We start from the raw sequence: 27,782 nt of genomic DNA on the forward strand, positions 1-27,782 counted from the left end.
GGAACAACGAGCCAGTGACGTCTCCACCCAGCTTCAATTAAGCAACCATCAAAAGAGGATGTGCACATCACTACCATTTAGACTATGATATGAAAGGGAGTCCTTGCCTGTCCTTCCTGATGAACTCATCCTTATTCCTGAAACACTAATTCAAACATCATCTCCTCCATCAAGCCTTCCAATACTCTTCTGACAGATGAAGTTACTGGCTCCATCCCCTGGGTGTCAAGTGAGATATCTCTAGCATTGCCCCTACTTCTTTCAGTTTCTCCCAGAACCAGAAAATTGTCTTAGACTTTGAAGCTTCCCAAGGGACTCAGTTCAGTTCAGTCACTAAGTTGTGTCTGACTCTTTGCAACCCCATGGACTGCAGCACCCCAGGCTTCCCTGACCATCACCAACTCCCTGGAGCTTACTCAAACTCATGTTCATGGAGTTGGTGATGCCATCCAACCATCTCATCCTCTCATCTCATCCCCTTTTCCTCCTGCCTTCAATCTTTCCCAGGATCAGGGTCTTTTCCAATGAGTCAGTTCTTCGCATCCCAAGCAGATACCCGTTCAAAGTAGAAGGTCAATAAATATTTGCTATGGAGAAGGGCAACCTGACCTGTCTCTTGAGAAATCCGTATGCAGGTCAGGAAGCAACAGTTAGAACTGGACATGGAACAACAGACTGGTTCCAAACAGGAAAAGGAGTACGTCAAGGCTATACATTGTCACCCTGCTTATTTAACTCATATGCAGAGTACATCATGAGAAACGCTGGGCTGGAGAAAGCACAAGCTGGAATCAAGATTGTCGGGAGAAATATCAATAACCTCAGATATGCAGATGACACCACCCTTATGGCAGAAAGTGAAGAACTAAAAAGCCTCTTGATGAAAGTGAAAGAGGAGAGCGAAAAAGTTGGCTTAAAGCTCAACATTCAGAAAACGAAGATCATGGCATCTGGTCCCATCACTTCATGGCAAACAGATGGGGAAACAGTGGCTGACTTTATTTTTCTGGGCTCCAAAACCACTGCAGATGGTGACTGCAGCCATGAAATTAAAAGACACTTACTCCTTGGAAGGAAAGTTATGACCAAACTAGAGAGCATATTAAAAAGCAGAGGCATTACTTTGTCAACAAAGGTCCGTCTAGTCAAGGCTATGGTTTTTCCAGTACTCATGTATCAATGTGAGAGTTGAACTATAAAGAAAGCTGAATGCCGAAGAATTGATGCTTTTGAATTGATGTGCTGGAGAAGACTCCTGAGAGTCCCTTGGACTGCAAGGAGATCCAACCAGTCTATCCGGGGGGAGATCATTCCTGAGTGTTCTTTGGAAGGACTGATGTTGAAGCTGAAACTCCAACACTTTGGCCACCTGTTGCAAAGAGCTGACTCACTTGAAAAGACCCTGATGCTGGAAAAGACTGAGGGCAGGAGGAGAAGGGGAGGACAGAGGATGAGATGGTTGGATGGCATCACAGACTCAATGGACATGAGGTCTGGGTAAACTCTGGGAGCTGGTGATGGACAGAGAGGCCTGGCATGCTGCTGTTCATGGGGTCACAGAGTCGGACACGACTGAGCGACTGAACTGAACTGATGGAGAAGGGAATGGCAATCCACTCCAGTATTCTTGCCTGGCGAACGTCACGGACAGACAAGCCTGGTGGGCTATAGTCCGTGGGATTGCCAAGAGTCGGACGCGGCTGAGCAACTAACAAAAATACTTGCTAAAGAAACAGTAAATGAATATGTTTCCTTGTCTGCATTTGTACATGTAACATGATTCTGCCAAGAATGTAAAACATGAAGTATCTTTCCGTTAACGACCTCGGGATGTAAAATCATAAACAATACAACTATTACAGTCAATAGTTTTTTTCAGGCAAAAAAAATTCAACCTACACCCCGTGCACTGGAAGGGTGGAGTCAACCACTGGGCCGCCACAGACACCTCTCGGTTATCTTTTCAGTATAAAAAAAGGTTTTTTATAACAAACCGGGGGGGGGGGCGGGGGCGGTGCAGAGTTCCCTTTATCTTCCAAGCCTTGTTTTTACTCTTTAGCTAGTAACTGGCTCCTTTAAAATGTCTTAAAATATTAAGCAGATGTTTGCTAAAAGGATGAGTTACCGTTTTAAAGCTTTAAACGATGCCCGGCAAACAAGTTTTCACGGGTTCTTTCCAAAACTGAATGAAGATTTTCGTGGGATTCAGAGGAAGAAAATAAGTTGACAATAAAAGACATTTCCGTGTAGTTACAGACGGGCTAGTTTGGCTTTTTCAAAAACTTCCTTTATAAAAACACTAATAAATCTGAGATCTGGGGTACTTTCCGAGGTTCCCCCACCCCCACCCCGTTTCTCCCCACTTTTCTGTTTTCTAAATCGCCCTTGGAGCCCTGCCTTGACACAGCTAGGTTTCCAGTCTGCGGCCGCAGGAAACTAATACGGCAGGAACGGTGAGAAATCTCCAGAGCAGCCTTGTTCCGAGCGCCGGTACCTTTCAGCCCGCGGAAAAGAAGAACCTACGCCCAGGCCTTTTTGCTCCGCCACGCGGCGGCGAATGCCACCTCGCACCTTCAGTCCACTGGGACCTGACGACACCGGAACCCGGCGCCCCGGGCGTGGGTTCAGCGGAGCATAATAGCTGCCGTACCGCGAGGCCCGGTGGATAGGCGGAAATTGAGGGCGCTGACGCAGCTGGGGGAACTTTGCCTCCATGGCACCTTCCTGTCCTCGACTCCGCCCCGCCAGAGGGGCTCGGCTCCGGAATTCAAGATGGAGTCGCTGAGTCGAGCTGGGCAAGAGATGAGCCTAGCGGCCCTGAAGCAACACGACCCCTACATCACCAGCATCGCAGACCTCACGGGCCAGGTCGCACTGTACACCTTCTGCCCCAAGGCCAACCAGTGGGTGAGTGCAGCCAGGCCGCTGAAGTTGCTCTCCCAGCCGCCGCTTCTTAAAGGGGCCGCGCCGACCGATCTGGGTAGGGGGCGATGCGGGAGGCCAGGGTGGCGGAGGCGAGGCCAGGGACTGGAGGAGAGCCTGGCCGGCGCCTGAGAGGTGTCGGCGCCGCTGGGGATTGGGTGAGAGGAGAGAGGGAAGTAGGTCCAAACATCCGGGGGTAAAGCTGATAGAGGGGAGGGTTGAAGAAGGATTAGTCCCCAGGGGTCCAGTTCGAGGATGTGGGCGACCTGCCTTCTTTGCAGGTGTGTTGGAGGATATGAGACCGATGGAGTCAGAAAGACGCCTGTAAGATTGTCTGAAGCTTTGAGAGTTGTTAGATACATTATATATACATAATTTATAAAGTAAACACTCCTCTCCCCGCAACAGATAGATAAATCAGAAACCCCTTCGCAGAGGTTATTAGGATTTAAAGTTTGAAATCCAATTAGTTTCAGTTCTTGGAAAGGCGAGAGGGTGGTGATAAGTCCCGCATTTATCAAACTACACTGTGTTTCCAGAGTTTGGAAAAGATTTCAAGGCTCTTAGGAAAAGGGCTTGCTTGTTAATTTTGTTACCTTGAAACCTTTGGATAAGAGACCTCGTGTTTGTTTCAGCTATGCCGCTGGTGATGTCACCTCTGAATGCTCGCATCAGACTTTTTGCCTTTTTTTGCACGAGAGAGGTTGCGAAAAGTTACATTCAGTTAGTTCGCTGATTAGCCGGTTTGAAGCTTCGGTTGTTGTTTGCATGTCAGAATTTCGAGACTTCCCTGGTGGTCCAATGGTTAGGACTCCCCGCTTCTACTGCAGAGTTCCATCCTTGGTCGGGGAACTAAGATCTAACAAGCCACCCAAGTGGCTAAATAAAATATAAATAAATAAACGTAACATCATTTCCCTTAAAAATATGAATCTTCTTGATTAACTCATTTAGCTATATAGGCTTTATTTAAAAAATAATCTGTAAATGTTTGTTGGATTGAATTAATGATTCACATTCACGTTTCAATAAGAATTGAAGTCCTTGTACTAACAAAACGGAAAGATTATTATCATAATATATCCTTTGCAACATAATGCAGATACATGGGTTATATTTAATCATTAATTTTGTAAAAAATCATTTCGCATTTATAAACAGTTAAATCAGATGCGGAGAGTTTTCAAAGTCATATTGCTTTACTTTGTATCGTCTTTCCTTCACCTCCTGGAATAGAAGGAGGTATGGCAAGCCACACAGAACAAAATTATAGATTTTTTTTTTTTTAAGTGTGACTGTTTTATTAGATATTACTTTAGTTTAAATTGTTTGGACCATTTTTCTTTTCTTGCTGTACATATACATTTTTGGAATGTGGATTGCAGACAGATGGTGAATATTTGGGGCATGGGGTTATTACTGACAAGCTTTTATTTCTAGTTTGTCACAGACTTCCAATATTTTGGAATTTTAATTGTGCCATTCTTCTTTAAATACAAGCTGAATGAAATACAAGCTGAAATAACCTGAATTGAAAACTAAACTGCTATTATTCATTTGTATCATGGCAGTGATTTGTAACTTTACACAATTGTTTATTTGGGTAAGTTTTCTTTCATTGTGAAGCAATTGATTACCAATTTCTTATATTAATAAAGTTTGAAAAGCAAGAAATACATAAGGAAAAATTCCATGATGATGTTTAAGTTAGAAATCAAGATGGTAAATATCTTTTAAAGTTCTTTTTTTCATCCCACCAAATTTAATTCTATATGACTAACATTTAAGTTTGCTAATAGTTTGCTGATTGCATTAAACTATTTAGATCCTATCTGGGCTGTGAACTGTAGACTAATTTTTTTTTCTTTTTTTTTTTTAAACATTGTAACTGTTTAAAACCTAAATACACTCTTGTCACAGCAAATGAAAGATGATGAATTGTACTTTCTTAATCAAACGTTTACTTTAAGCTAAAAAAAAGTTTAAAATTATTTGTAAGAACTATACAAATTATACTAAGTATAATTTCAGTATTCGTGATTCTTCAACAAAGTTCTAAGAATAACAAACTCATTGTGTTTGACAGTAGTTCTTAACTAACCACAAAATTTGCTACTCATGAAAATATGCCAGGATCTCCCAAGTGATGAAACAGTGTCCTGTAAAATAAAATTTCTTTTTTTTTTCTTACTAACTTTGATAAACTTTAAAGGTGAAGTAATGACTGTATACGGACATTGGCTTTAAAATTAAGAAATTTGGCTAAAACATTTTAGTTTTAAAAAATGAAAGCTAATTCTAGATATTTTTCTCCTTTAAATTTTAAAAAAGAAAAGGAAAGTTACTGTAGATATAGGCATGTTGCTGGATAGAACATTGCATATCAATTAACATGCATTAATTAATTAATTTTAAAATAAATAAGTTGATCTTAAACGTGAAGTACTTCTCCACTGGGACAACTTGTGGTTAGATTATGGGGGAAAAAACTAATTGACTCATTGTCTGTTACAGGAGAAGACCGATATAGAAGGGACCTTATTTGTATATCGAAGGTAAGCTTTTTAAAAAAAAATTTTTTTTTTTAATTTGATGGTGAACAATGTCATGTAGAGTGATTCAGCCCTATTGTAATTTGTGTTTGGAACCTTCCTGCTTGACCCTTCCAAGTATTCATCCATCCCTTGCTGTGAAATCTTAACCAAGTAATGTCCCTTCTTTGACAGTTCCTGTGATTCAGAATCAAACAGAACTTATTTAGGAACCTAGCAAAATAGAAAACATTTTGTAGTAATGAATGAATCTAAAACAGATGCCTTTCTCCTTCCCCCCATATTAGGAAAACAGAGATATGTTAGTCATTGGAGTTTCTTGTTTTCCTGGATCCCTCTTAACTCTCGCTCTGATTGAGATAGATGCCTTTTCTTGGTTTCTAAAGCTTAGGAAACTCAGCAGGATTACTGATACACATACACACACGAAAAGAACTGATACTGGTTCTTTTCGTGTGTGTGTGGTAAATTATTTATGGATTGCAACAAGAATTTGTCAAATATTCTTCTAAATTGTGTTGTGCACCTTTGAGATCTTGTCTAAAAAACACTGATTTTTTTTCTTCCTTTTAAGTGATTTAATGTTACTCTTTCTTTTTGACATTTTGTTCCCTGTTACTCATCTTTCTCCTTTAAAAAAAAAAAAAGACTTTTACCTGGTAATATTCATTACCAATATAAATCTCTAGAAGCTCTTCAACTATTATTAGAACCTTGGTACTTGGGAAGCACTTTCCTGGCCTTATTGTAACTGTGTGGATTCACCAATTACAGAAAATGAAATTTAGTTTAGTGACTGACTTGATTTAATAAAATTTATGGAAGCTTCCACTTGTATTGATTCCAATAAAAGGAGACCAGTGAGACTCTATTGGGGAAATGTGAGAACATGTTATGGATGAAATGGATAAATATATACCAGATGTCAGAATGTCCCTTTGGAGAGACCTTAGCATAGAAGAAGCATGGATTTGGAATCAGAAAACCTAAAAGCTAAATCCTGGTTATTATTTGTGTGACTTTGGGTGCAGGCCTGAATCATCCTAAGCTTGTTTCCTAATCTGTAGACTAGAATTCTAAAACCTCTCCCATGTACACAGAGAAATATTTCGTATACAAGTGAGAAGTGCCTGAAGGGTCGTGTGCTGGGTCACCCTGACATGGGAACCGAAGATGTTTCGTAGGATTCAAAACATTTTCTTACCAGCTCAAGTCTTTCCATAGTTCTCCCATTTGATATAAGCAAAATCATTGTGATGGTGGGCAATAATTATTGTAACCAGTCCCATACCATATTTAAAATAAATGATATTTTTATTGAGCATATATTCACTAAATATCTACTATATGTCTCTCTTGGTACTTACCTGAAAAAAAGAAGAATCCTATTTGCATGGTACAGTTTAGTGGAGAAAGATGATAAATACAAAAAATAGTGGTATGGAAAAAGAGAGAGAAGGGTTAGAGGTATTGAGCTTGGTAGCATTGAAAAGGGTAGTTCTGTAGCAGGCCTCAGTGAGAATGGGACATTTGAACAGAGGCTTGTGGGAAATGAGATAACTGTAGATTCTGGGCAAGTAGCCCAGACAGAGGTCTTTAGGTAGAAACATACCTATAGGAAGAATGGTAAGGAGTCCAGTGTGGCTGGAGCAGGAAGAACAGGGAAGAGGCACAGGCGTTGAAGTCAAAGGGGCACATATCACTTAAGGCCTTGGGTGGGTGGCCTTAGTTAAGACCTTGGCCTTTATTCTGAGGGACAGTCCTTGAAAGCTCCCGACATGGGGAGGGATATGATCTGACTTAAACTTTTTGTTTATGATTTCAGTGCTAATAATATTATATAATGCAATATTCCATTCATTCTTTAAAATGGAACTAAAAAGTAGATAATATTTCAGCAAATTTAATGACTACTTTTTTTTTCTTCTATTAAATCTAAGGTCAGCTTCACCTTACCATGGTTTCACCATTGTGAATCGACTGAATATGCACAATCTAGTTGAACCAGTAAATAAAGATTTGGAATTTCAGCTCCACGAACCATTTCTTCTGTATAGAAATGCAAGTTGTGAGTATCTATCTGTTAATTATAGTTCATGTGTTTGCTGCTTAATTGAGTGACTTTAGTTTCTGTCAGCAGAGTATTCTTGGAAATTCAGGGTACGATAAAAACTATGGTCTATACTCTTTTGGTTATAAGTGAGTCTCTTGCTAAGATCAGAGCTTTTGAATTGAACTTCTAAAATTGAAACACTCTTTGTATACAGTAACTAATTATTTTAGTAATAGTTAACTATATTACTCTATATAATTATATTACATTATATTTCTACTATTTGTTCTATGAAAATAAATTTCACCCTTTGTTTTTGTTGTAATATGTGTTATTGGCTGCCCATGCCTGGCATGCTGCGATTCATGGGGTCGCAAAGAGTCTCACATGACTGAGCGACTGAACTGATGCCACTGAGCAAAAGAACTTAAAGACAGATACTAATATTTCTGTGCACAAAGAAAGGACTGTCTTTGCCCTGATTGTGGTATTTTTCAGTCTGTTTATTTAGTTGAGTGTTGGGTACAAGTGCTGGGCCAAGAGCTATTGTACTTTAACGTCAATAGTATAATAACTTTTAGGGTAGACAGGCCATTAAGTCAGCTGAGACTCAGGTGAGCGGCAGCTGCTCAGTTGGAGAGAGAGGATTGTAACCCTTTTTGCTGCTTTCTAGTCCAGGGTCCTTTCAGGCATTTTAAGACACGAAAAATGGTTGGGTATAGTCAGCAAAGCCAGAGTGGCCTTTTTAAGAAATAAATACTAGAAAGTACACCTGGTTCTTGTATTTCAACATGGGATTGGAGGTATGAGTGTTTGGGAACAGAAGACAGGCAATTTGTCTGGCCTCGCTGGCAGGAATGCCAGCCCTGGTTATTCCGGTAAGGGGACTATGCTGCAGCCATCATCTGAGGAGACTGCTGGAGAGGCTTGGCTTCTAACTCAAAACCTAAAAGTATGAATTTCACTTGAGTGCGAGGTAACTAGTATTGGGGGAATGTCTTCAATAGAACGTGTTTAAAAAAAAAACTACAAGAAAGTATGCATCTTTTCATTCCCTGAATGAGAAGTGACAAATCTTTGTTGAAACTAAAAGCCCCAAATTCTTCTCCCTAGCTCACTTTTAAGCAAAGTAAAATCTATCTCTTGAATTTTTAGTAAACGATTTGTCCAGATAATTATCTCTCTTAGTTTGAATGGATGGATTTATTTAAACTATTATTAACAGTAAGAATTACTTCAAATAGCTGTTTTCTTTATGCTGACTATTCTGTTAAAGAGGAAAGTCTGCAAAGCAGTGCAGATCCAATTTTTTATTTAAGGAAAATTGGGTTAATTCTGTTTTTTAATACCTGAAAACTTAATCTAGCTGTTGCCTCTAATACAAGTTTGATTAGTAAAGTAGTCTGCTGCTGCTGCCGCCAAGTCGCTTCAGTCATGTCTGACCCTGTGCGACCCCATAGACGGCAGCCCACCAGGCTCCCCCATCCCTGGGATTCTCCAGGCAAGAACACTGCAGTGGGTTGCCATTTCCTTCTCCAAAGCATGAAAGTGAAAAGTGAAAGTGAAGTTGCTCAGTCGTGTCTGACTCTTAGCGAGCCCGTGGATTGCAGCCTACCAGGCTCCTCTGTCCATGGGATTTTCCAGGCAAGAGTACTGGAGTGGGGTGCCATTGCCCTCTCCAAGTAAAGTAGTCAGTAGGGGAAATTATCACAGGCCTATGGACTTCATTACCATTTAGCATAAGCCTGAAATGAGTTGTATTGAACAAGTAAACTTACCTATGAAGTTGAAGTGCAAGATAACACAAATCAAAATGAACCATGATTAACCAAAAAGTATTTTATATTAATTTTTATTGGAGTGTAGTTCATTTCTCATGTTGTGCTGATTAACCAAAATGTAACCAATCAGAGCCTAAAATATCTGTAAATATTTCTATAGTCCTTGTATGGAAGAAATGAAGGCAAATTGTAAAGGGAAAAGGCTAATGTTTTATTTTGTGAAAATCTAGCAAATTTCTCATGGGTTACTTGGGATCAGTACTATAAGTTTTACCACACTATAGTGTCATAGATTGATTTGCTGTAATGATAAGACCTTAAACCATCAGAAGTGTTTCTTATGTTAATTAGAATATTCTTGAGGGGGACAGTGCACTAATGCTATTTATTGTAGAAAGATTTTCAACAAAAGGTTGAAACAAAGGTTTCCTTAGTTAAACATAAGAGTCACTTAACCTAGATCATTCCGCTTCTCCGTTAATTGAGGCACTGAATTATTTCTTAAGGGCCTAACAGTTTCTGGTATTGCTAATGAGATATTCAAGAGCACATCAGTTTGGTTTTAAGCCAGAGAAAAGCCTGAAAAGGTCAAGAACAATACTGTGGATATATGAGAAATAATCTAGAAGAAGAGCTTGGGGAAAGTATTTAGAGGCCTTTTTGTACTGGGGAGAAGTGACAGGGCAGCATAAAGTGATTCTGAGAGTATTAAAGCCTCTGCGGAGTATGTTTTGTCTCCCTAGTCTTAAAAGTATCAAGTAGACTTGTCAGGTCAGCAAGCTACTGAATTGTTTAGGGATTTGATCTTTAAATAAAAAGTTAATTAGTGTCTGATGTGTATACAGGTAATTATACATGCTTCTGTAGCTGCTCTTCTGTCATTTTCTCGTGGGAAATATCACCAAGACACCTGACCCATTGTATTCCAGCTACACCCTCAGATCCAGCCTCTTTCTCTTAAATCACTTTTTAGAGTTGATAGAATATTGAGCTATAACTTTTTCCAGTTCTAACTTTTTTTGGGGGGTAGGGGGGCATGCACTGAGTGGCTTGTAGGATCTTAGTTCTCCGGTCAAGGATGAAATTCAGACCCACAGCAGTGAGATCACAGGGTCCTAACCACTGGACTGCCAGGAATTCCCTAGTTTTTCTTTAACACCCCACCTCACCATTCCAAGAGAAAGGTAAAAGCTTAGAAAGGAAATGCTTGCACCTGCCAGAAGTTTAGGTTTGGTGATTGTCTTGCACCTTTTGGAAACAGTTTATTTTTATACCTTTTGCCAGCCATAAGACCCCAATAAGGGTTGAGGAGACTGCAGATTCTGTAGTTACTAAGTGAAAATTATATTCCCAGCACCTTATTTCTGATTCCCCACTTACAGATGAGGAAACAAGAGTCCCAGAGAAGTTAAGAAACTTGCCCAAGAGTCAACAAAGTTTATAAGTAACAGGCAGAAGTCAAATCTAGGTCTCTTGAGCTTCAAAACAAATGTTCTTTCTACTTTGCTACAACAGTAAAATAACTTATTTTATCAGTCCACTCTCTAGAGCAGTGCTGCCCTGTGGACTCTGTGATGATGGAAATGCTCTCTATCGATATTGTCCCGTATAGCAGTCACCGGTCAGCCACATGTGACTGTGGAACACTTAAAGTGTGGCTGGTGCAGCCAAGAAAAAACAGATTTGTAAAGTTTATTTAATCAGTTTGCATTTAAATAGCCATATAAGACTAGTGGCTACCATATTGGACACCAGAGTTCTGAAGCATAGATCCATGCAGAAACATACTTGGGCACCTTTAGATTTGTATGCCTCTCATTTAATCATTTCTTTTTAAAATTTACAAATGATTTCTAGATGCAAGGGCTGCAGAAGATATCCCTGAGGGTGGGTTTGCCATGGTAACACTCTTTGCAGTGGAATTTAATTTGCAGAAAAGAATTCTATTCTAGGCTTTGCCATTTTCCCAACTGTAACTGGATAAATCACTTAAACCACTGATCTGACCTGCTTGTCTTAAGAAAGCATCATATATGTAAAGGTAATTTATCAGGCACTTACAAATTAAAATATTATAGACTGTGTCTCTGTCTTAGACTTAAACCAAGTGGTCTAATTAGTGAAAGATCTTAAAGATTTTATTATCCAGGTCCCCTAATGAGTTGTATATTAGTAAATTAGGAAGATAGCCCATCAACCTAGGGACATGACAGGCAAGCTTATCTACTTCAATCTGTGCTATGAACTAGAGGGAAGATTTCCCCCCTAAAAATTGTAGCCAGAGGCCTCTCATATTTCAGATTTGAGGTTCAAGTTATAATATTCATTTGGTGTAATTTCTTACCCAGGCCAAAAAATTAACATAAAATTGATTCTCACCTGTTGAATACTCTAGAACACTTGGCAAAAGCAAATGCAAAACTTTTTTGGAGAGAATATTCTTAATCAAAATTGCCCCAGGATCTTACTGGTAAGCCCCATGGTCCAAAAATTACAATATATACAAAGACATAATTCACAGTCGGTAAAGCATATGGTAAAACAAACAGCCAGCCCTTCCCAGAAATTTTGGTTAATGATATGATCAGTTAGAGAATTTAATGGATAAGAATATCAGATGTAGATTATAAAATAAAGTGACAGGTAGATTTGAAAAATAGCTAAGTAAAACTTTAAGAAATTAAAATTTTAGTAGATTATAAAATAAAGTGACAGGTAGATTAGAAAAATAGCTAAGTAAAACTTTAAGATATTAAAATTTTAGTTGTTGAAGTAAACTCTCTACCTGATTTAACATTTAATTATAAAGACTGAAAAGAGAATTGGGTACCTGGAAGAGACATCTGAGGAAATTATCCAGGATGCAGTCCAGAAAGGGGAAAAATGGAAAGTTTGACAGAGAGCAAAGGGTTGGAAAGTCTTAGAAAGTTTAACATAATGACAGAGAAGAATTTCAGAATGATAAAATATGTAGAGGGCGAATTTTTTTTTTTAAGAGGGAATATTTGAGGAGATTATAACTCAGAATTTTCCAGAATCCATGAAAGACATAAGTCTCAGATTTAGGCAATAAAATAAGGCCTCAAGCAAAATAAATAGAAATAAATACAGACTTGGACACATGGCAAAATAAATAGAGACCTGGATCAAAGGCAAAGACGTAAACAGCCAAACTGTTGAGATTTATTATTTAGGAAGAGCGTCAGTTAGACTGACAGCATATTTAATTGCAGCTACTGAGTTTAGAAGACAAGGAATTTTATTTTCAAGTACTAAAGGAAAAAAACAATTAACCATCAATTTAATAATTCAAGAGAGCAAACTAAGACATTTTTCAACAAAAACAGAAGTTAACTCCAGCAGACCTTTGTCATATGTGCTTCCAAAGCAGTACTATATGGTAGCTATTGAACCCTTGAAATGTGCCTATACAACTATGTTTTTAACTATAAGTTCTTAATTTAGTTTAGTTAATTTATTTTTACCAGTGCAGCTCTAAAGGCTATAGTTAAGAAAGAAGAAAATGGAATACAGAAGTAATTAGGTTTAAGCAACAGTAAAACAAAATAAGCATTGACTGTATAAAAAAATAAAATGCCTAGCTTGAGTAGAGGTATTAAAAAGGTAAAGCAATAATACCAGACAGCAATAATATAAGATAAAAACTTTCCAAACCAAAAAATTACAGAGACTGAGGTGAGGGTAGATAAATTGATGACCAATAGACTTGTAAGTCAAGGTATGTTTTGATCAAAAGATTCCGGGTAATCACTGCAGAACAGAAATAGGATGTCTTAATTTTAAACCAGTACAATTTGAGATGGGAGAAAAGTAAATAGAAACTATGGGGAATAGCCCAGTTCTAATAAAATGGCAGAAATAAATAAACCAGTAACTGAAACAAATGTTAAGTGAACTATACTTGACAGTTAAAAGAGATTCTGAGATTGGATAGATACAGAATTTGCCAGTAATGCTGTTTTCAAAAAGCTTAAAACTCCAAAGCCAGGAAAAGTTGAAAGTAAAAGAATAGGATGATATATGTCAGGTAACTATTAACCAAACAAGACTGATGTAGCTGTGTTAATCACATGTCATAGAATCTGAGGTGGGAAACATCAGGAATAAAAGTTATCCCATAATGACAAAAGAAGTAAATTGCCTACAAGAAAAAACAGTTCTAAACTGATACATACCTTGTATTTATCAGCATTACACATCAAATGTTTAAAATCCATCATTATAGTGGGAAATATAAACAGACCACCTCAGTAATTGACAGATAAGGCAGATAATTTACTAAGGTTATGGGATATTTAAACAACACAGTTAGACTTGGTTTAATGGACAAAGGAAAAAACCCTGCTTCTAGCAGTTCAAGAATTTGCATTATTTTCAAGTATGTATAGAATTTTTATTAAAATTATCATACATAGGTAGGAATATCATATTAGCAATATGATCTATCTATCAATATTAGCAATAGAGTAGATCAACAAAACAAAAGCTTTCCCTTATGACCTGATTGATCCAACAGGAAAAAGAGAAGGAGAGACATAAATAGCAATATTAGGAATAACATATACTATATATATAATACAGCAACTAAGGATAGAGAATAAGAAACCACTGTAAAGAACTTTTTGCACAGAAGTTTAAAATTGGATTATATAGACAATTTCCTGGAAAAAAACAGTGTAACAAAACTTAGGAGTAAATGGATTCAATGAAATAATTGGGTCAGTAGTTTTAAAATCTCTTCTATCTCATCTAAAAAGAATGCTGAGAAGAATGTTTTCTCCAGTTCAGTAAGTGGTACTAAAGTAGTCATCCATATAGCAACGGGCCTCTGAAAAAGTAACTATAAGATCTTCACATTTCTGATCTTACCACAGGAACACTTACCTCCATAGAAAGGAAATCATGCTTCATATTATCCACTATTCCTTCAAGCATTTGGTGAGCACTGGCTACAAACAACAAAACCTCACTAAGTATGTTTCTCTTAGAAGGTGCTTTCCCCCAAGATCAGTGTCGGGTACTTTCATTTTCATTTCTGTGGGTATCTTCCAGGGTTAACATGGTAACCTGAAATTTGTTGTATATATATGTATATGTATTTGTGAATTAATTATGAGATATCAAGTCTAACATGCACACAGAGTAAAATAATCACTTCTCTTTTGGCTAAAACCACCATCACACACTTGTCTAAGGACAGAATAAAGTTTGATGTGAGAAGAGAGGGGACGTTAAGGCATAGACACCCTGTAACCAGCTTAACAGCAACAGCAGATCACCACACCGGGAACAATTGGAAATAAAAATCTTATCACTGTTAAATATTTTGAAAGAACTTACCTCCAAAAATCTGTGTGAAGTACCCCTTCATTTCCGCTTCACTTGTCACTTTTCCTTTATATCGAGCATCAGTCTCTTGATATAGAGCATTTTTAATTAAAATTAGATCACTAGAAAAAGCAGGGAGATTCATTTCCATAGCGTTGAAAATGTAGCTGCCAAATGGTAAGTTTTATTAGAAGAAATACTGTAGTGTGTACGTGTGTTTTTCTTGGTCTCTGCTTGGCCTTTCTCAGTTCAAGGGCAAGAGCAGTAAAGATGCTAGGTGGCTGTTGGCATTCGGTGCAAATCTTCAAACTTAAAGCACAATACAGGAAATTTCCTTGCAAGAGTAGTTTTACAGTTTGGCAACTCAAATAATGTGAGTTCTACCACCAGGCCAAAAGACGACTTTATGAACAGTTTCTAAAGTTCCACAGCCCATACTTTGTGATCTTTGAATCCAGTACACACTGCTTCTTACGTAGCCTGAAGAGAGGCAGGCAGTCTTCCCCCATCAGCAGCAGCAGCTGCGGCTGGTATGATTCTGCAATCAGCATAAGAGGAAGAAATCTTTGGCGCTGCATTCGTCTGGCCTTCTGAACCAAGATAAAGAAAGAGCCTTGCTGTTGTCACATAACGTAGACTGAAGAGGTAAAACACCATGAAAACAGTGACTTGGACTCCAGGGTTGATCTGGTGACGCTGTTAGGTCAGGCATATCAAAAATCTTTAATGCTTCCTAGCTGTTGTAGGTCACTACTTAGTGTTCCAGTAGAGCCTCCATCGGGTACCTTCTTGTTAACTTGAGTCTGTGAACAGTTGAGAATTTCCGAAACAGATTCTTTTCATTATGCCCAATTACTGGCTTCCCCTCCTCTCCCCAGTAGTGTTTTCAGGTGAAAGCAATTTTTATCATTTATTATTATTATTATTATTTTCTTAATTGTAAAGATTTTAAAAGTTGATCACGTGTACTCTATTCATGGCAAGTGCTATGCAGCTATAGTGACGATAAATCCTAAAAGCAGAGGTGAAACCCTAGTATGACTCACTGTTTTATTCAGGGTTACACATCATTACAGAGTAAAAAGGTTATAAATAGGAATCGTCACTTGTGATATTCTTGGGTTTTATTTTCCTAGTCCTCCACAAAGTTTAGTAGTCATTTCATATGTCTGAATCCTATACTGAAATTACAGTTAAAAGGAACTGTGGAAGTAGTGTTGCTGGTAAATATTTTCGGACTTGATTTAGAGAAGGGTACCAAATTTAAAAATAAACTAAAGAGCTTGCAGAATAGCATTTTTAATTTAATGGAAGAAGTCTTTTAATCAATGTTTACTAAATAGACATAATTTAAATTTTAGAAAGTGGGCTCTTTTTCCGCCATGTTCGTGTTCAGTGGTGTTTAAGTATGTCTACTCTTTGGCCCCAAAAAGTTAAGCTGCTGCTACAACCCAGTTGCACTTAGCAGCCTTACTTATGATTCACAGCGTTTCCTCACCTGCCTGTTTACCACTGCACACTGTTGTGTTGTAATCCCAGGTCCAGCAGTCTTGGGCTCTGTAACTTTTCACCTGTATGTGTGTATTCTAACCTCCACCCCGGAGACTTTCTCCTCTGTCTCTTTCCCAACCTTTTGATAATGCTATGGAGCCACCAGGCTTCTTCTTATCTTAAAGGAAATGGTCTGTCAAAGCGTTTGTTTTTTCACTTGTCAGGGCATGCTTATGTATATGTCATCTATTCTATTCTTACAGTCCTTTTGTAATCAGAAGAGTCTTCCTTATTCCAGAGTAAATATTTCTGGTTATGTTCAAAGTACATTTTGTTGTGTTTGTTTCCTGGTCTAGAGGACCTTTGTTGGTGCCATCTTCAGAAATGTTATAAGTCATAACACCATTGCCAAAAGCTTTATCAAACCCCCTTTTCAGCTTGGCAGCATACTGAGAAAATCTCCAGCTCCTCAGATCCTTTTAAAAAGTAGGTCAGATGTAACTAATAAATGAATCAAAAAGGCTGCAGCACGTGCATGAAAGTGGTCCCCAGCTCTGTTTTAGTGACATTTTACCAGATTGCTAGAAGTCTCAAGGGATTTTGTAAGGGCTCCAAATTAATTTGGATTTTCTTGACCTTGTGTGTGTCATACACCACTTCTGATGAGAAGCAGAATGAGGTATAACATCAGATCATAATTGGCTGCTGAATCTTCAAACAGGACTCTCCAGGGAAACAGATGACTTGCCCTTCAACTTTTGAAAATTTCTCAGCATTAAATAATCCAACAACTTCGATCTTTGTCAGTTGTACTTTTCATATGTTCAAAAGAAGAGGGCTGTCATTTGAGAAGCAAGGGAAACAGTTAATTTTGAATATGCTTTTCTGCATTTTGATATTTTTTATTGAAGTACAGCATAAAGTTATTGAAATGTCCTGTCACACCCCCAACTCTGCAGGGACAGCGTGACTAATTGGGACAGTGGTTAGCAGCCACGATACGTGGTGGGCGTCCAGTAACTGAGTAGTTTGCTTTCATCTTCAGAAAAGCCACGTACAAAAGATGGTGCCGTTATTATTTACCATAGCAAAATTATACTGTATTGCCAAATGTCTACATCCTCTGTGGCATAATTAATCAAGGAAAATTATTTCAGGATGTTTTAGCAAGCAGATGGTTGGCAGAATATGCTGGGCCTTCAAGTGTAAGTTCCCTTGAGGGAAGAGTACTTGGCTTTGGTGTGGAGACGAGGTCTTCCATGGTTTTAGCTATCTAGTGAACTTTTCTGTCTTTGCTCACAGTGACAGTGACAGGCTCAGTGGCAGCTCCCTGGGCCTCCTTGCCAGTTGCATGCACTGAGCATCTGATATGTTGGCAGACAGAGCTGATTCTTGGATGCGTGTCTGAACCTCTGCATGTCTGCTTTTGGCAGAATTGAGTGTGACTCTTATCCTTTACCCATTAAGCTATCATTATGGCTTCCTTATCTCTGTTTCTTCTGCAGCATGCCTTTGAAAGTGTTTGACTTTTTTGGCAGTTTATTTGATAATGCACAAATGTGGAAAAGGTGCATCTTATTTCTATCTAATATAGCGTATTTCTTCAAAGGAAAGAGAGTGGGACTTGAGGTAAAGATTTGTCAGAGTAAGTCGACAGCTCTTATTTTGGACTTATTTTGATTATTGATATGGAATTCTTTCCTAAGAGTTTGGTTTACAAACCCCTCTATGAAAACTTAAATGCCTCTGCTTAGCCCCCTCAAAATGTTGTGTGTTCTTCTCTGAGCCTGATGTATTGCATATCATTCTTGTGTCCATTAGAGAAAAATTGGTGTCTTTTGTATTTGGTCTCTTGTGTTTTGTGTGTTCTTTAGCCAGGTCAGAAGAGGCATATTAGAGAAAGATGATTGTGTATAATTGCCATAAATGGAGTCTTTTCAGAGCCCCAGTCCTATTTACTAGGGCTCAGCAAAGAGTTTTTAGACTTGAAATCCACAGAAGGCATAACTCATAAATTGGACTTTGCTATTGACAAAAGAAAATATTTTCAAACCACATCTGACAAAGAATTGGTTTCTTGAATATATGAAGAATTCTCAACTGAACAGTTGAGAAAACAATCCTTTGGGGCAAAAGATATGAATAGACATTTAATTAAAGAGGATATATAGATGACAAGCACGTGAAAAGACATTCTGTATTATTAGTCATTAGGGAAATGTAAATTAAAACCACCATGAGATACCACTACACACCTATCAGAATGCGTAAAATTAAAAATAGAACAGCAAATGCTGGCAAGGAGCGGAGAGACTAGATGGCTTGTCCATTGTTGGCAGAAATATAAAACTGGAAAACAGTGTAACAGTTTTTTTTTAAACATGCAACTACTATGACTCAGTAACTATTCTTTTGGACATTTAACCCAGAAAAATGAAAACTTAGGTTCACAAAAACCTATACACAAACATAGCAGCCTTATGCATAATAGCCCCAAAGTGGAAGCACTGCAGATGACCTTCAGTGCATAAATGGTTAAATAAACTGGTACATCCACACCAAGAAATACTACTCAGCAAAAAATAGGAGCAAACTTTTGATGCAAGTAACAACTGTAGATGAATATCCAGAGAGTTAGATTGAGTCAGAAAAGTCAGTCTCAAGAAGTTGCATCCTCTGTGATTCCATTTGTAATACATTTCTCGAACTGGCAACATTGTAGTATCGAAATACAGAGATCAGAGTGTTTGCCAGAGGTCAGAGATGGGGGAGGGGTACCAAGGGAGATGGGTGTGGCCATAAAAGGGCAACAGGGATCTCTATGGCAATAGGAATGTTCTGTATCTCGATTGTATCCATGTCAATAGTCTGGCTGTAGTATTATGTTACAGTTTTACAAAATGTTACCATTGGAAGAAATAAAGGGCACACAGCATCTCTGTTTCTTTTTTTTACAATATGCATGAACTTACAGTTGTTTCAAAACTGAAAGTTTAATTTAAAAAAATAAAAGCATACCTTCCCTTCTTGTGCCAGAGTCATATGAAATAGAATGCAGCCTGGGATAGCGATGAGCCATGCCTGTCCATGTGTTTACTTTGACTTATGTTTTCAGTATTTCTAGTCTCAGTTCAGTTCAATCACTCAGAATGTCCGATTCTTTGTGACCCCATAGACTGCAGCATGCCAGGCCTCCCTGTCCATCACCAACTCCCGGAGTTTATTCAAATTCATGTCCATTGAGTCGGTGATGCCATCTAGCCATCTCATCTTCTGTCGTCCACTTCTCCTCCTGCCTTCAATGTTTCCTAGCATCAGGGTCTTTTCCATTGAGTCAGCTCTTCACATCAGGTGGCCAAAGTATTGGAGTTTCAGCTTCAACATCAGTCCTTCCAATGAACACCCAGGATTGAGCTCCTTTAGGATGGACTGACTGGTTGGATCTCCTTGCAGTCCAAGGGACTCTCAAGAGTCTTCTCCAACACCACAGTTCAAAAGCATCAATTCTTCAGCACTCAGCCTTCTTTATAGTCCAACTCTCACATCCATACACAGCTACTGGAAAAACCATAGCCTTGACTAGACGGACCTTTGTTGGCAGAGTAATGTCTCTGCTTTTTAATATGCCGTCTAGGTTGGTCATAACTTTCCTTCCAAGGAGTAAGCAAGCGTCTTTTAATTTCATGGCTGCAGTCACTATCTGCAGTGATGTTGGAGCCCAAGAAAATAAAGTCTGACACTGTTTCCACTGTTTCCCTGTCTGTCTGCCATGAAATGATGGGACTGGATGCCATGATCTTAGTTTTCTAAATGTTGAGCTTTAAGCCAACTTTTTCACTGTCCTGTTTCACTTTCATCAAGAGGCTCTTTAGTTCTTCTTCACTTTCTGTCATCTGCATATCTGAGATTATTGATATTTCTCCCGGCATCTTGATTGCAGCTTGTGCTTCTTCCAGCCCAGTGTTTCTCATGATGTACTCTGCATATAAGTTAAATAAGCAGGGTGACAATATACAGCCTTGACGTACTCCTTTTCCTGTTTCGAACCAGTCTGTTGTTCCATGTCCAGTTCTAACTGTTGCTTCCTGACCGCATACAGATTTCTCAAGAGGCAGGTTAGGTGGTCTGGTATTCCCATCTGTTTCAGAATTTTCCACAGTTTCTTGTGATCCACACAGTTTCAAAGCTTTGGCATAGTCAATAAAGCAGAAATAGATGTTTTTCTGGAACTCTCTTGCTTTTTCGATGATCCAGTGGATGTTGGCAATTTGACCTCTGGTTCCTCTGCCTTTTCTAAAACCAGCTTGAACATCTGGAAGTTCACGCACTGTTCACGTATTGCTGAAGCCTGGCTTGGAGAATTTGGAGCATTACTTCACTAGCGTGTGAGATGAGTGCAATTTTGCGGTAGTTTGAGCGTTCTTTGGCATTGCCTTTCTTTGGGATTGGAATGAAAACTGACCTTTTCCAGTCCTGTGGCCACTGCTGAGTTTTCCAAATTTGCTGGCATATTGAGTGCAGCACTTTCACAGCATCATCTTTCAGGATTTGAAATAGCTCAACTGGAATTCCATCACCTCCACTAGCTTTGTTCGTAGTGATGCTTTCTAAGGCCCACTTGACTTCACACTCCAGGATGTCTGGCTCTAGGTCAGTGATCACACCATCATGATTATCTGGGTCATAAAGATCTTTTTTGTACAGTTCTTCTGTGTATTCTTGCCACCTCTTCTTAATGTCTTCTGTTTCTGTTGGGTCCATACCATTTCTGTCCATATGAGCCTATCTTTGCATGAAATGTTCCCTTGGTATCTCTAATTTTCTTGAATAGATCTCTAGTCTTTACCATTCTATTGTTTTCCTTTTATTTCTTTGCACTGATCACTGAGGAAGGCTTTCTTATCTCTCTTGGCTATTTTTTGGAACTCTGCATTCAAATGGGTATATCTTTCCTTTTCTCCTTTGCTTTTCGCGTCTCTTCTTTTCACAGCTATTTATAAGGCTTCTTCAGAAAGCCATTTTGCTTTTTTGCATTTCTTTTTCTTGGGAATGGTCTTGATCTCTGTCTCCTGTACAGTGTCACGAACCTCCATCCATAGTTCATCAGGCACTCTATCAGATCTAGTCCCTTAAATCTATTTCTCAATTCCACTGTATAATCATAAGGGATTTGATTTAGGTCATACCTCAATGGTCTAGTGGTTTTCCCTACTTTATTCAATTTAAGTCTGAACTTGGCAATAAGGGTCCTCCTTATGCAAGAAGTATTTATATGTAAAACACAGGCAATCTAGCCAAAATTGTAGTAACTGTAAATGGAAAGTAACCTTTAAAATTGTATAAAAAAGTAAAAGTAAAAATATATTCAAGAAGTATTTAGAGCAGTTTTATATTCTTTATAATACAGTTCCATCTATGCATCCACCAGGCTTTTCTCTGTTTGTTGAAGTATAGTTGATTTACAGTGTTGTATTAATTTCTGCTGTTTGGCAAAGTGAGTCAGGTATACACATGTATGCATTCTTTTCTATATTCTTTTTTATATATCCTATTGTTTTTAATATATCCTGGCTTATTTCAGGATATTGAATATAATGCTATACAGTAGGACCTTGTTGTTTATTATTCACCACTGTTTTGGGGAGCTTTCTTAGCCGTGATCACCATATTGGGAATAAAAGATTGGAAAAGAAGTGTGGTATGGAGCTCAGCCTGGGCACGTCCATTTCAAGTGTGAGTAGAGTTGATCATAGAAGGTTCTGGGGTGGGTGTTTGTTTTTAAAACTTTGTTTTACCGTAACATGGTATTAATTTTATATTTTTAAATTTCAAGAGACTCAAAGATTCTGGTGTTTGGTTTTGGAATGTGGTTTAATGTGATTTTCACTAATTTTTCCCTCTACATTTGACTGTCAATTTGGAAGGTATTTTGCAGTTAGTGACCAAGTGAAGAAAAATAAAACCTAAAAGTTAAAGGTTAAATTTTATTCAGAGACTTCTCTGAGAACTAAGGCCTAGGGGATAGCCTCAGATAACTCTGAAGAATGCTGTGAAGAGATAAGGGAGGAGCCAGGGTGTATAGGAGTTTTTGCTGAAAACATGTAGTCAAACATCGAAATATTACTGCTATTCACAAAAAAACAGATACTTCAGGTTAGTGATTTTTGTGCTTTTTTCTGTGCGGGAAGATGACTGGGCTCATTGAAATTATTCCTTAGGTAGGCATCTTAGATATACAGCCATCGAGGGCCATAGTATGCAGAGCACATAGTTTCCTGTTTGTCTCCATCCTGAGTTTCCCTTAGCACTCACCGTGGGGGCACTGCAGCAGGGAAGGACAGCATTCCTTATTTACTGGAATGGTAGACACCGTTCCCTTTCCACACAATCAGTGTTGTTTCTTAGTTTGTCGCGTGTATCTTAATCGCAGAGTCGTGTCCAACTCTTTACAACCCTATGGACTGTAGCCTGCCAGACTCCTCTGTCCGTGGAATTTTCCAGGCGAAAATACTGGAATGGGTTGCCATTTCCTATTCCAGGCAGGGACTCTGCCTGGCCCAGGGATCGAACACTAGTGTTCGATGTTCTCTTGTGTCTCCTGCATTGGCAGGCAGAGTCTTTACTAATGTGCCACCTCGAAACTCCTAGTTTAATTGGCAGCATTTTTCCCTTGCTCCTCATGCGAAGAGTTGACTCATTGGAAAAGACTCTGATGCTGGGAGGGATTAGGGGCAGGAGGAGAAGGGGACGACAGAGGATGAGATGGCTGGATGGCATCATTGACTTGATGGACGTGAGTCTGGGTGAACTCCGGGAGTTGGTGATGGACAGGGAGGCCTGGCGTGCTGTGATTCATGGGGTCGCAAAGAGTCGGACATGACTGAGCGACTGATCTGATCTGATCTGATCTGAATACATAAAATAATAATGAATCTTATAGTTTAGTGTCATCTTAAACTCAATGAGATCTGATAATGATGTCTAAAACCAACTGTCTGTATACTTTACCTGACCCAACTTTATTAATTTATTAACCATTTTGTGGGGAGGCTTTTTTTTTTCTTTAGAGGAACTGTTAACAGTTTGAGGGTCTGATGGTAAATTCTGTGACATTTTATGGCAATAATATATTACTGCCATATACTCAAGTACTGAAACTTCATTTCTCCTTATCTTTTTTGTTTGTTTGTTTTTCAAGTGTCGATATACAGTATCTGGTTTTATGACAAGAATGACTGTCACCGCATAGCCAAACTCATGGCCGAGTAAGTATTTCTGTTACACCATAGCTTTTAATTAGTGATATATGGCAGATGAAAAAATAATGTTTCTCCCTTCTCTTTGTTACCAGAGTCCACTAACTCTTATATTTTCCCCCAATTTCCTTTTATTGTCAAAGTTTTGAAAAAGGCAGAAAAGCTTAAAGAAATCTCAAATTATCAATAATCCTACTACCACCAGTCTCTTTTTATGTGTACCTTGGGTTGATATGTGTGATTGTTTTTTATTCTTTTTTTTATGTTCACTGAAAGAAAAATGCAAAACAAAAAAGAGTTATGAGCTAATTTTTATTAAGTGACTATATTAAGGCCTATAGCCTGGGAGGTAGCCTCATCTAATTATTTAAGAGATAATACCTCCAAGAGGAGAATATCTAGGAAAAATATTTACATAATTGGAATCATCTAAAGACTGCTTTGTTACCAAATTAATCAAACCAAAAAATGGTATTTAGTGTAGTCATATCAGAAAAAATGAATTTAAAATATGATCCTCAGCAATAGTAACAAGAATTTTAAAATACTTTTGGAAAAAATAAAAGCAAAGACAAGGGAGCTAGAGAAGAGAATGCCAATAAAATGAGGATAGGTAAACTTTTTTGCTGAGAAAAACGTATAGTCAAGTATCAAAAGATTACTCCTAGTAATAAACAGACATCTCATGATGAAGATTTTAGTGCTTTCCTATATGTGGGAAGATGCAGGAATCTGAGGTCAGTGAAGTGATTCCTTGGATATGCATCTTAATTATCTACGGGCCAGTATATCCAGAGCCCAGAGTGTTTCCTGTTTTCCTCCATCCTGAGCTCCTCTCACGGCGCGCTCTATGGTAACTGCAGTGGCCCGTAGGCTTGATCCTTCTTGAACTGGAATGGCAGGCAACACTTTTTTTTTTACACTTCCAGAAGTAAGATTACGCTGTACATTGGACTTTTCACGTCCACAGCATTTTTCCAGGACATTAAATAGTCTTCTATAGTATTTATGTCTGCTGTGTATTCTGTTCTGCAGACAGATCCTAATTTAACCAGAGCCTTGCTGTTAAGCATGTGGTTAGAACCATCCAGCTGCCTCACTCCAGAGGGTATTCTCTGTGTCCAGAGCACAGCCCCACCACTTGCAGTGCATCTGACTCTGGTTCTCTCCAGATTTCCACTGTAGCAGGTGGAGCTGTGTTCAGTAACTGACAAAGAACTCCCACACCCATCCATGGCTACTTCCTTTAAGAGAACTTATTTTTGACACAGATTCCAGGTTTAGAATCCCCAGTCCTCTAATGGGTTATGTCCCAGGAGAGCTTTTATAAATCAGAATCTTGGAATTTGGAAACTAATTTTCATTGAATTGATGTTCTGAGGGATGGTCGTTGTCCTTTCTCAGACTGGCCCACAGAAGCCATCCCTCTGTATTGCTGGTACTGCCATTCTGGTTTCTGGGAATCTAAGACACAGGGGTTAGAGGGGCCTGAGGTACTACTACACCCTGGACAGAATGCTGCAGTGGGCAACGAGTTCTGGTGGATTTAAGTTTTCCTTTTCAGTTTCTGCCTGGATTTCCTCAGAAATGCTGGCCTCTCTTCCCCCTCCATCAAATCAGAATTCCCTTTGCTCTTCTGCAAAATTTTTACATGTTTGGGAGAAAACAGTTGATTTTTTCTTTTTCTTTTGTCTAATATTAAACTAAATCCTGTTAAACTATAAATAAATAATTGGGCCCCACATCCCATTTCCAGATACATTTGCATTTTAAAAGAAGTGCACATGGCTAAGGCCACAGTTTAGTCCAGGACTGCTAACGTGTCTCAATTGGGTTTTTATCTGCTTCCCGCTTTGTTTGCTGTGGGTGTGACCCCAAGGGCATTGTTCCACGTGAACTTGTGTCATTCATTTGAAAATGTATTGGCTTTCCACAACCAGACTTTTCTTTTTAGAACTTTTCTCTTAAAAAAAAAAGATGGAAACTACTTTTTTACAAAGCCGTTTATTTAATGACCACTATCTGTACTTTTGAAAGGAACAGCAGAGGCAGTTTTTGATAACTTAGAAGACAGAGATTTGTTGATTTTTGGTTATCCTGAAATTGACAGTATTTTTCTTAAATGTCTATATTTTGGAGTATGTTAATACATAGACTTTCTCCTGCAGATTGAGAGCTTTGGGGCCCAAATTGAGAGACCCTGGCTCTTTCAGCTCTAACAGTTATTTGCAGGAAACCATTTTGAACTATATTCTCTATAATTAGGCGGTACCCATAAGGTAAGACTTCATATCATAGATAAAGCAGAAGATAAAGCAAGGCTTATCTGAAAATACTGTAGTGAACATAAAAATAGGATGAGGAAATAGAAACAGGAAGCAGAAAGGGAAAAGAAGGGCATTCAGGTTTCCTTCACTAGAGATGTGCAAAAGAGGGGCATTTGCTTAAACTCTCAGCTTGTTTTACTATAAGCAATGGCATTGAAAGTGATTAGCAAATGCCTGCATGAAGCTGTTGATAGTGAGTTTTCAAGTGTTTGGCCTATTTATGGCTGAAGAGAATACCAAATATGTTCACATTAACTTTGTGATAAATGGCGTTCTGGTCACCAAAGATAAAAAGGTTATCTTTGTCTTCCTTTGCTCTGACTTTGCCTGCATACAGCCTCTTTTTGCTACATATTTCAGAATATCATCTCTGTTAGCCAGAGATACAGGTAAAATTCTTTGGGACATATTGTGCATCTAAACAAAAGTGCCTGCCACTGCCCGCTCTGTTAAATCTAGTTCTTTCTACCACTGTTTTGACAGCTGCAATATAATAAAAATTCTTGAAGTAAAACATTGATTTATTCCAAAAGGTTGTTAATAAGAACTAAGAAGGTATATAGAACAGGTAAACTTCTAGACCTGTTCTATAAATAAATCTGGAAATTCTCTTTGATCAGTAGCAAAATTGAAAATTCACTAAACTTGGAAAATGTCGCCTCTCCTAAAGAGGAAATTCAGTCTGCCAGAAAGTGTTTTTAACAAAACCTAGTCTGAATGTTTGCCTATACATAGACTATAAAATTTGGAGAACTCATAGAAGTGAGCCCTATTCCTGATCTTACAGATTGTCTTGGGACATACTTTGGGTTTGGGAGGAAGGGAAGAGGGGCAGGGCTGTTCTTCCCAGAGTGTGATTGGAAGAGGCCTTAGAGTCCAGAGCTCGGTGTGCCTTCCATGCCGCCAGCCAGTTTCTGCTCTCAGCAGTGGAGAGCTTTATAAGGTAGCCCGTTGGGTGGATGAACAGTGGTGATTATTAGAAATGTCTTTTCTTTTGAGTGAAGATCACAAATCCAGTCCAGGTCAGAGAGAGGTGAATACTAGCATGGGTAAGCCAGACAGTGTAGCAGGTGGTGGGTAGAAACGGGCTGTGTGACCAGTCCTTGATGGTTGGCATGGCCTATAGCTGAGTATTAAATAAAAAGTGTTTTTTGGTTTTTGACTGCATCACTAGGTTTGTGGGATCTTAATTCCCCCACCAGTGATTGAACCCCAGGCCCTTGGCAGTGAAGGCATGGGGTTCTAACTACTGGACCACCAGGGACTTCTCAGCTTGGGGAAAGCTTTAAACCCATCCTTGGAGAATCATAATACATTGTAGCTTGTTAAAAACTCAGAACAATGTTGCTGTTTAAAAAAAAAATCTGTGTTTAATATTGTTTAATCCGATGTTTTCAAATAAAAGAACCATCCCCCACACACTAATAGGAGTTCCTAGGCAGGCTGTTTTAAAGCAGTAAACCGACACTGGGTGCCCTGCTCTGTGCCTCGTAGTCCATAAAAAAGCCTTTTACAACTGAATTATTTTATTGCCTGCCATCCGCACTGTCTGAAGGTTCTCAAATTAATTCAGTTATCACGTGCGACTGTGCCTATACTATCCCATGGCAAGTACGCCTGTTCATTACAGTTGGACTTGAAACCTGAATGGATGTTTAAAAGAAAAAAAGATTAGTTATCTTATTAAAATTTATTACATTAATTTCAAGCTTGAAAAAAATATAAGCAGCAATAAAACATTTATGTGCTCACCACCCAACTTTTAGTTTCTCACATTTTGCTTCCGACTTTAAGATGTGGCAGGGAGAAAGGATGTTCCTAAGAAACGAAACCCCTCAGATAGATGTGCAGACCGCAACCCTTGACTTAGACCTTGACTTTTCATGCTTTTTTTATATATATTTTCAAGTGCAAAATTAGCTTAAGTAGCACTAGTCAAGATAAAGAGCATTGCCACAATCACCCTGACTTTAGTTACCCACTTAGTGATTTTTTTAAGGAGACAAGGAAAATCTTTTGTTTGCTTGTAGAGTTATCACTGATTTTTGAAG

General features: G+C 38.6%; 1 protein-coding gene and 1 long non-coding RNA gene across 2 annotated transcripts in view; one reads left to right on the plus strand and one right to left on the minus strand.

The window, feature by feature from the left end:
• The first annotated feature begins 2,680 nt into the window (after positions 1 to 2,680).
• Positions 2,681 to 27,782, plus strand: part of DCP1A (decapping mRNA 1A) — a 44,046-nt gene continuing 18,944 nt past the window's right edge. The window contains exons 1-4 of the mRNA XM_006050261.4: positions 2,681 to 2,907; positions 5,437 to 5,477; positions 7,415 to 7,542; positions 23,347 to 23,413. Coding sequence (XP_006050323.3) covers positions 2,773 to 2,907; positions 5,437 to 5,477; positions 7,415 to 7,542; positions 23,347 to 23,413 — 371 coding nt within the window. The 5' untranslated portion in view covers positions 2,681 to 2,772. The remainder of the gene's footprint in view (positions 2,908 to 5,436; positions 5,478 to 7,414; positions 7,543 to 23,346; positions 23,414 to 27,782) is intronic.
• LOC123331004 lies at positions 3,664 to 15,081 on the minus strand. The gene is made up of 3 exons (XR_006547384.2): positions 14,670 to 15,081; positions 14,214 to 14,278; positions 3,664 to 3,801 (listed from the first exon to the last, which is right to left on the minus strand). It is a non-coding gene; the product is annotated as an uncharacterized LOC123331004 (long non-coding RNA).

The sequence above is a fragment of the Bubalus bubalis genome, chromosome 21 (genome assembly GCF_019923935.1).
Source record: "Bubalus bubalis isolate 160015118507 breed Murrah chromosome 21, NDDB_SH_1, whole genome shotgun sequence".
NCBI classification, from domain to species: domain Eukaryota; kingdom Metazoa; phylum Chordata; class Mammalia; order Artiodactyla; family Bovidae; genus Bubalus; species Bubalus bubalis.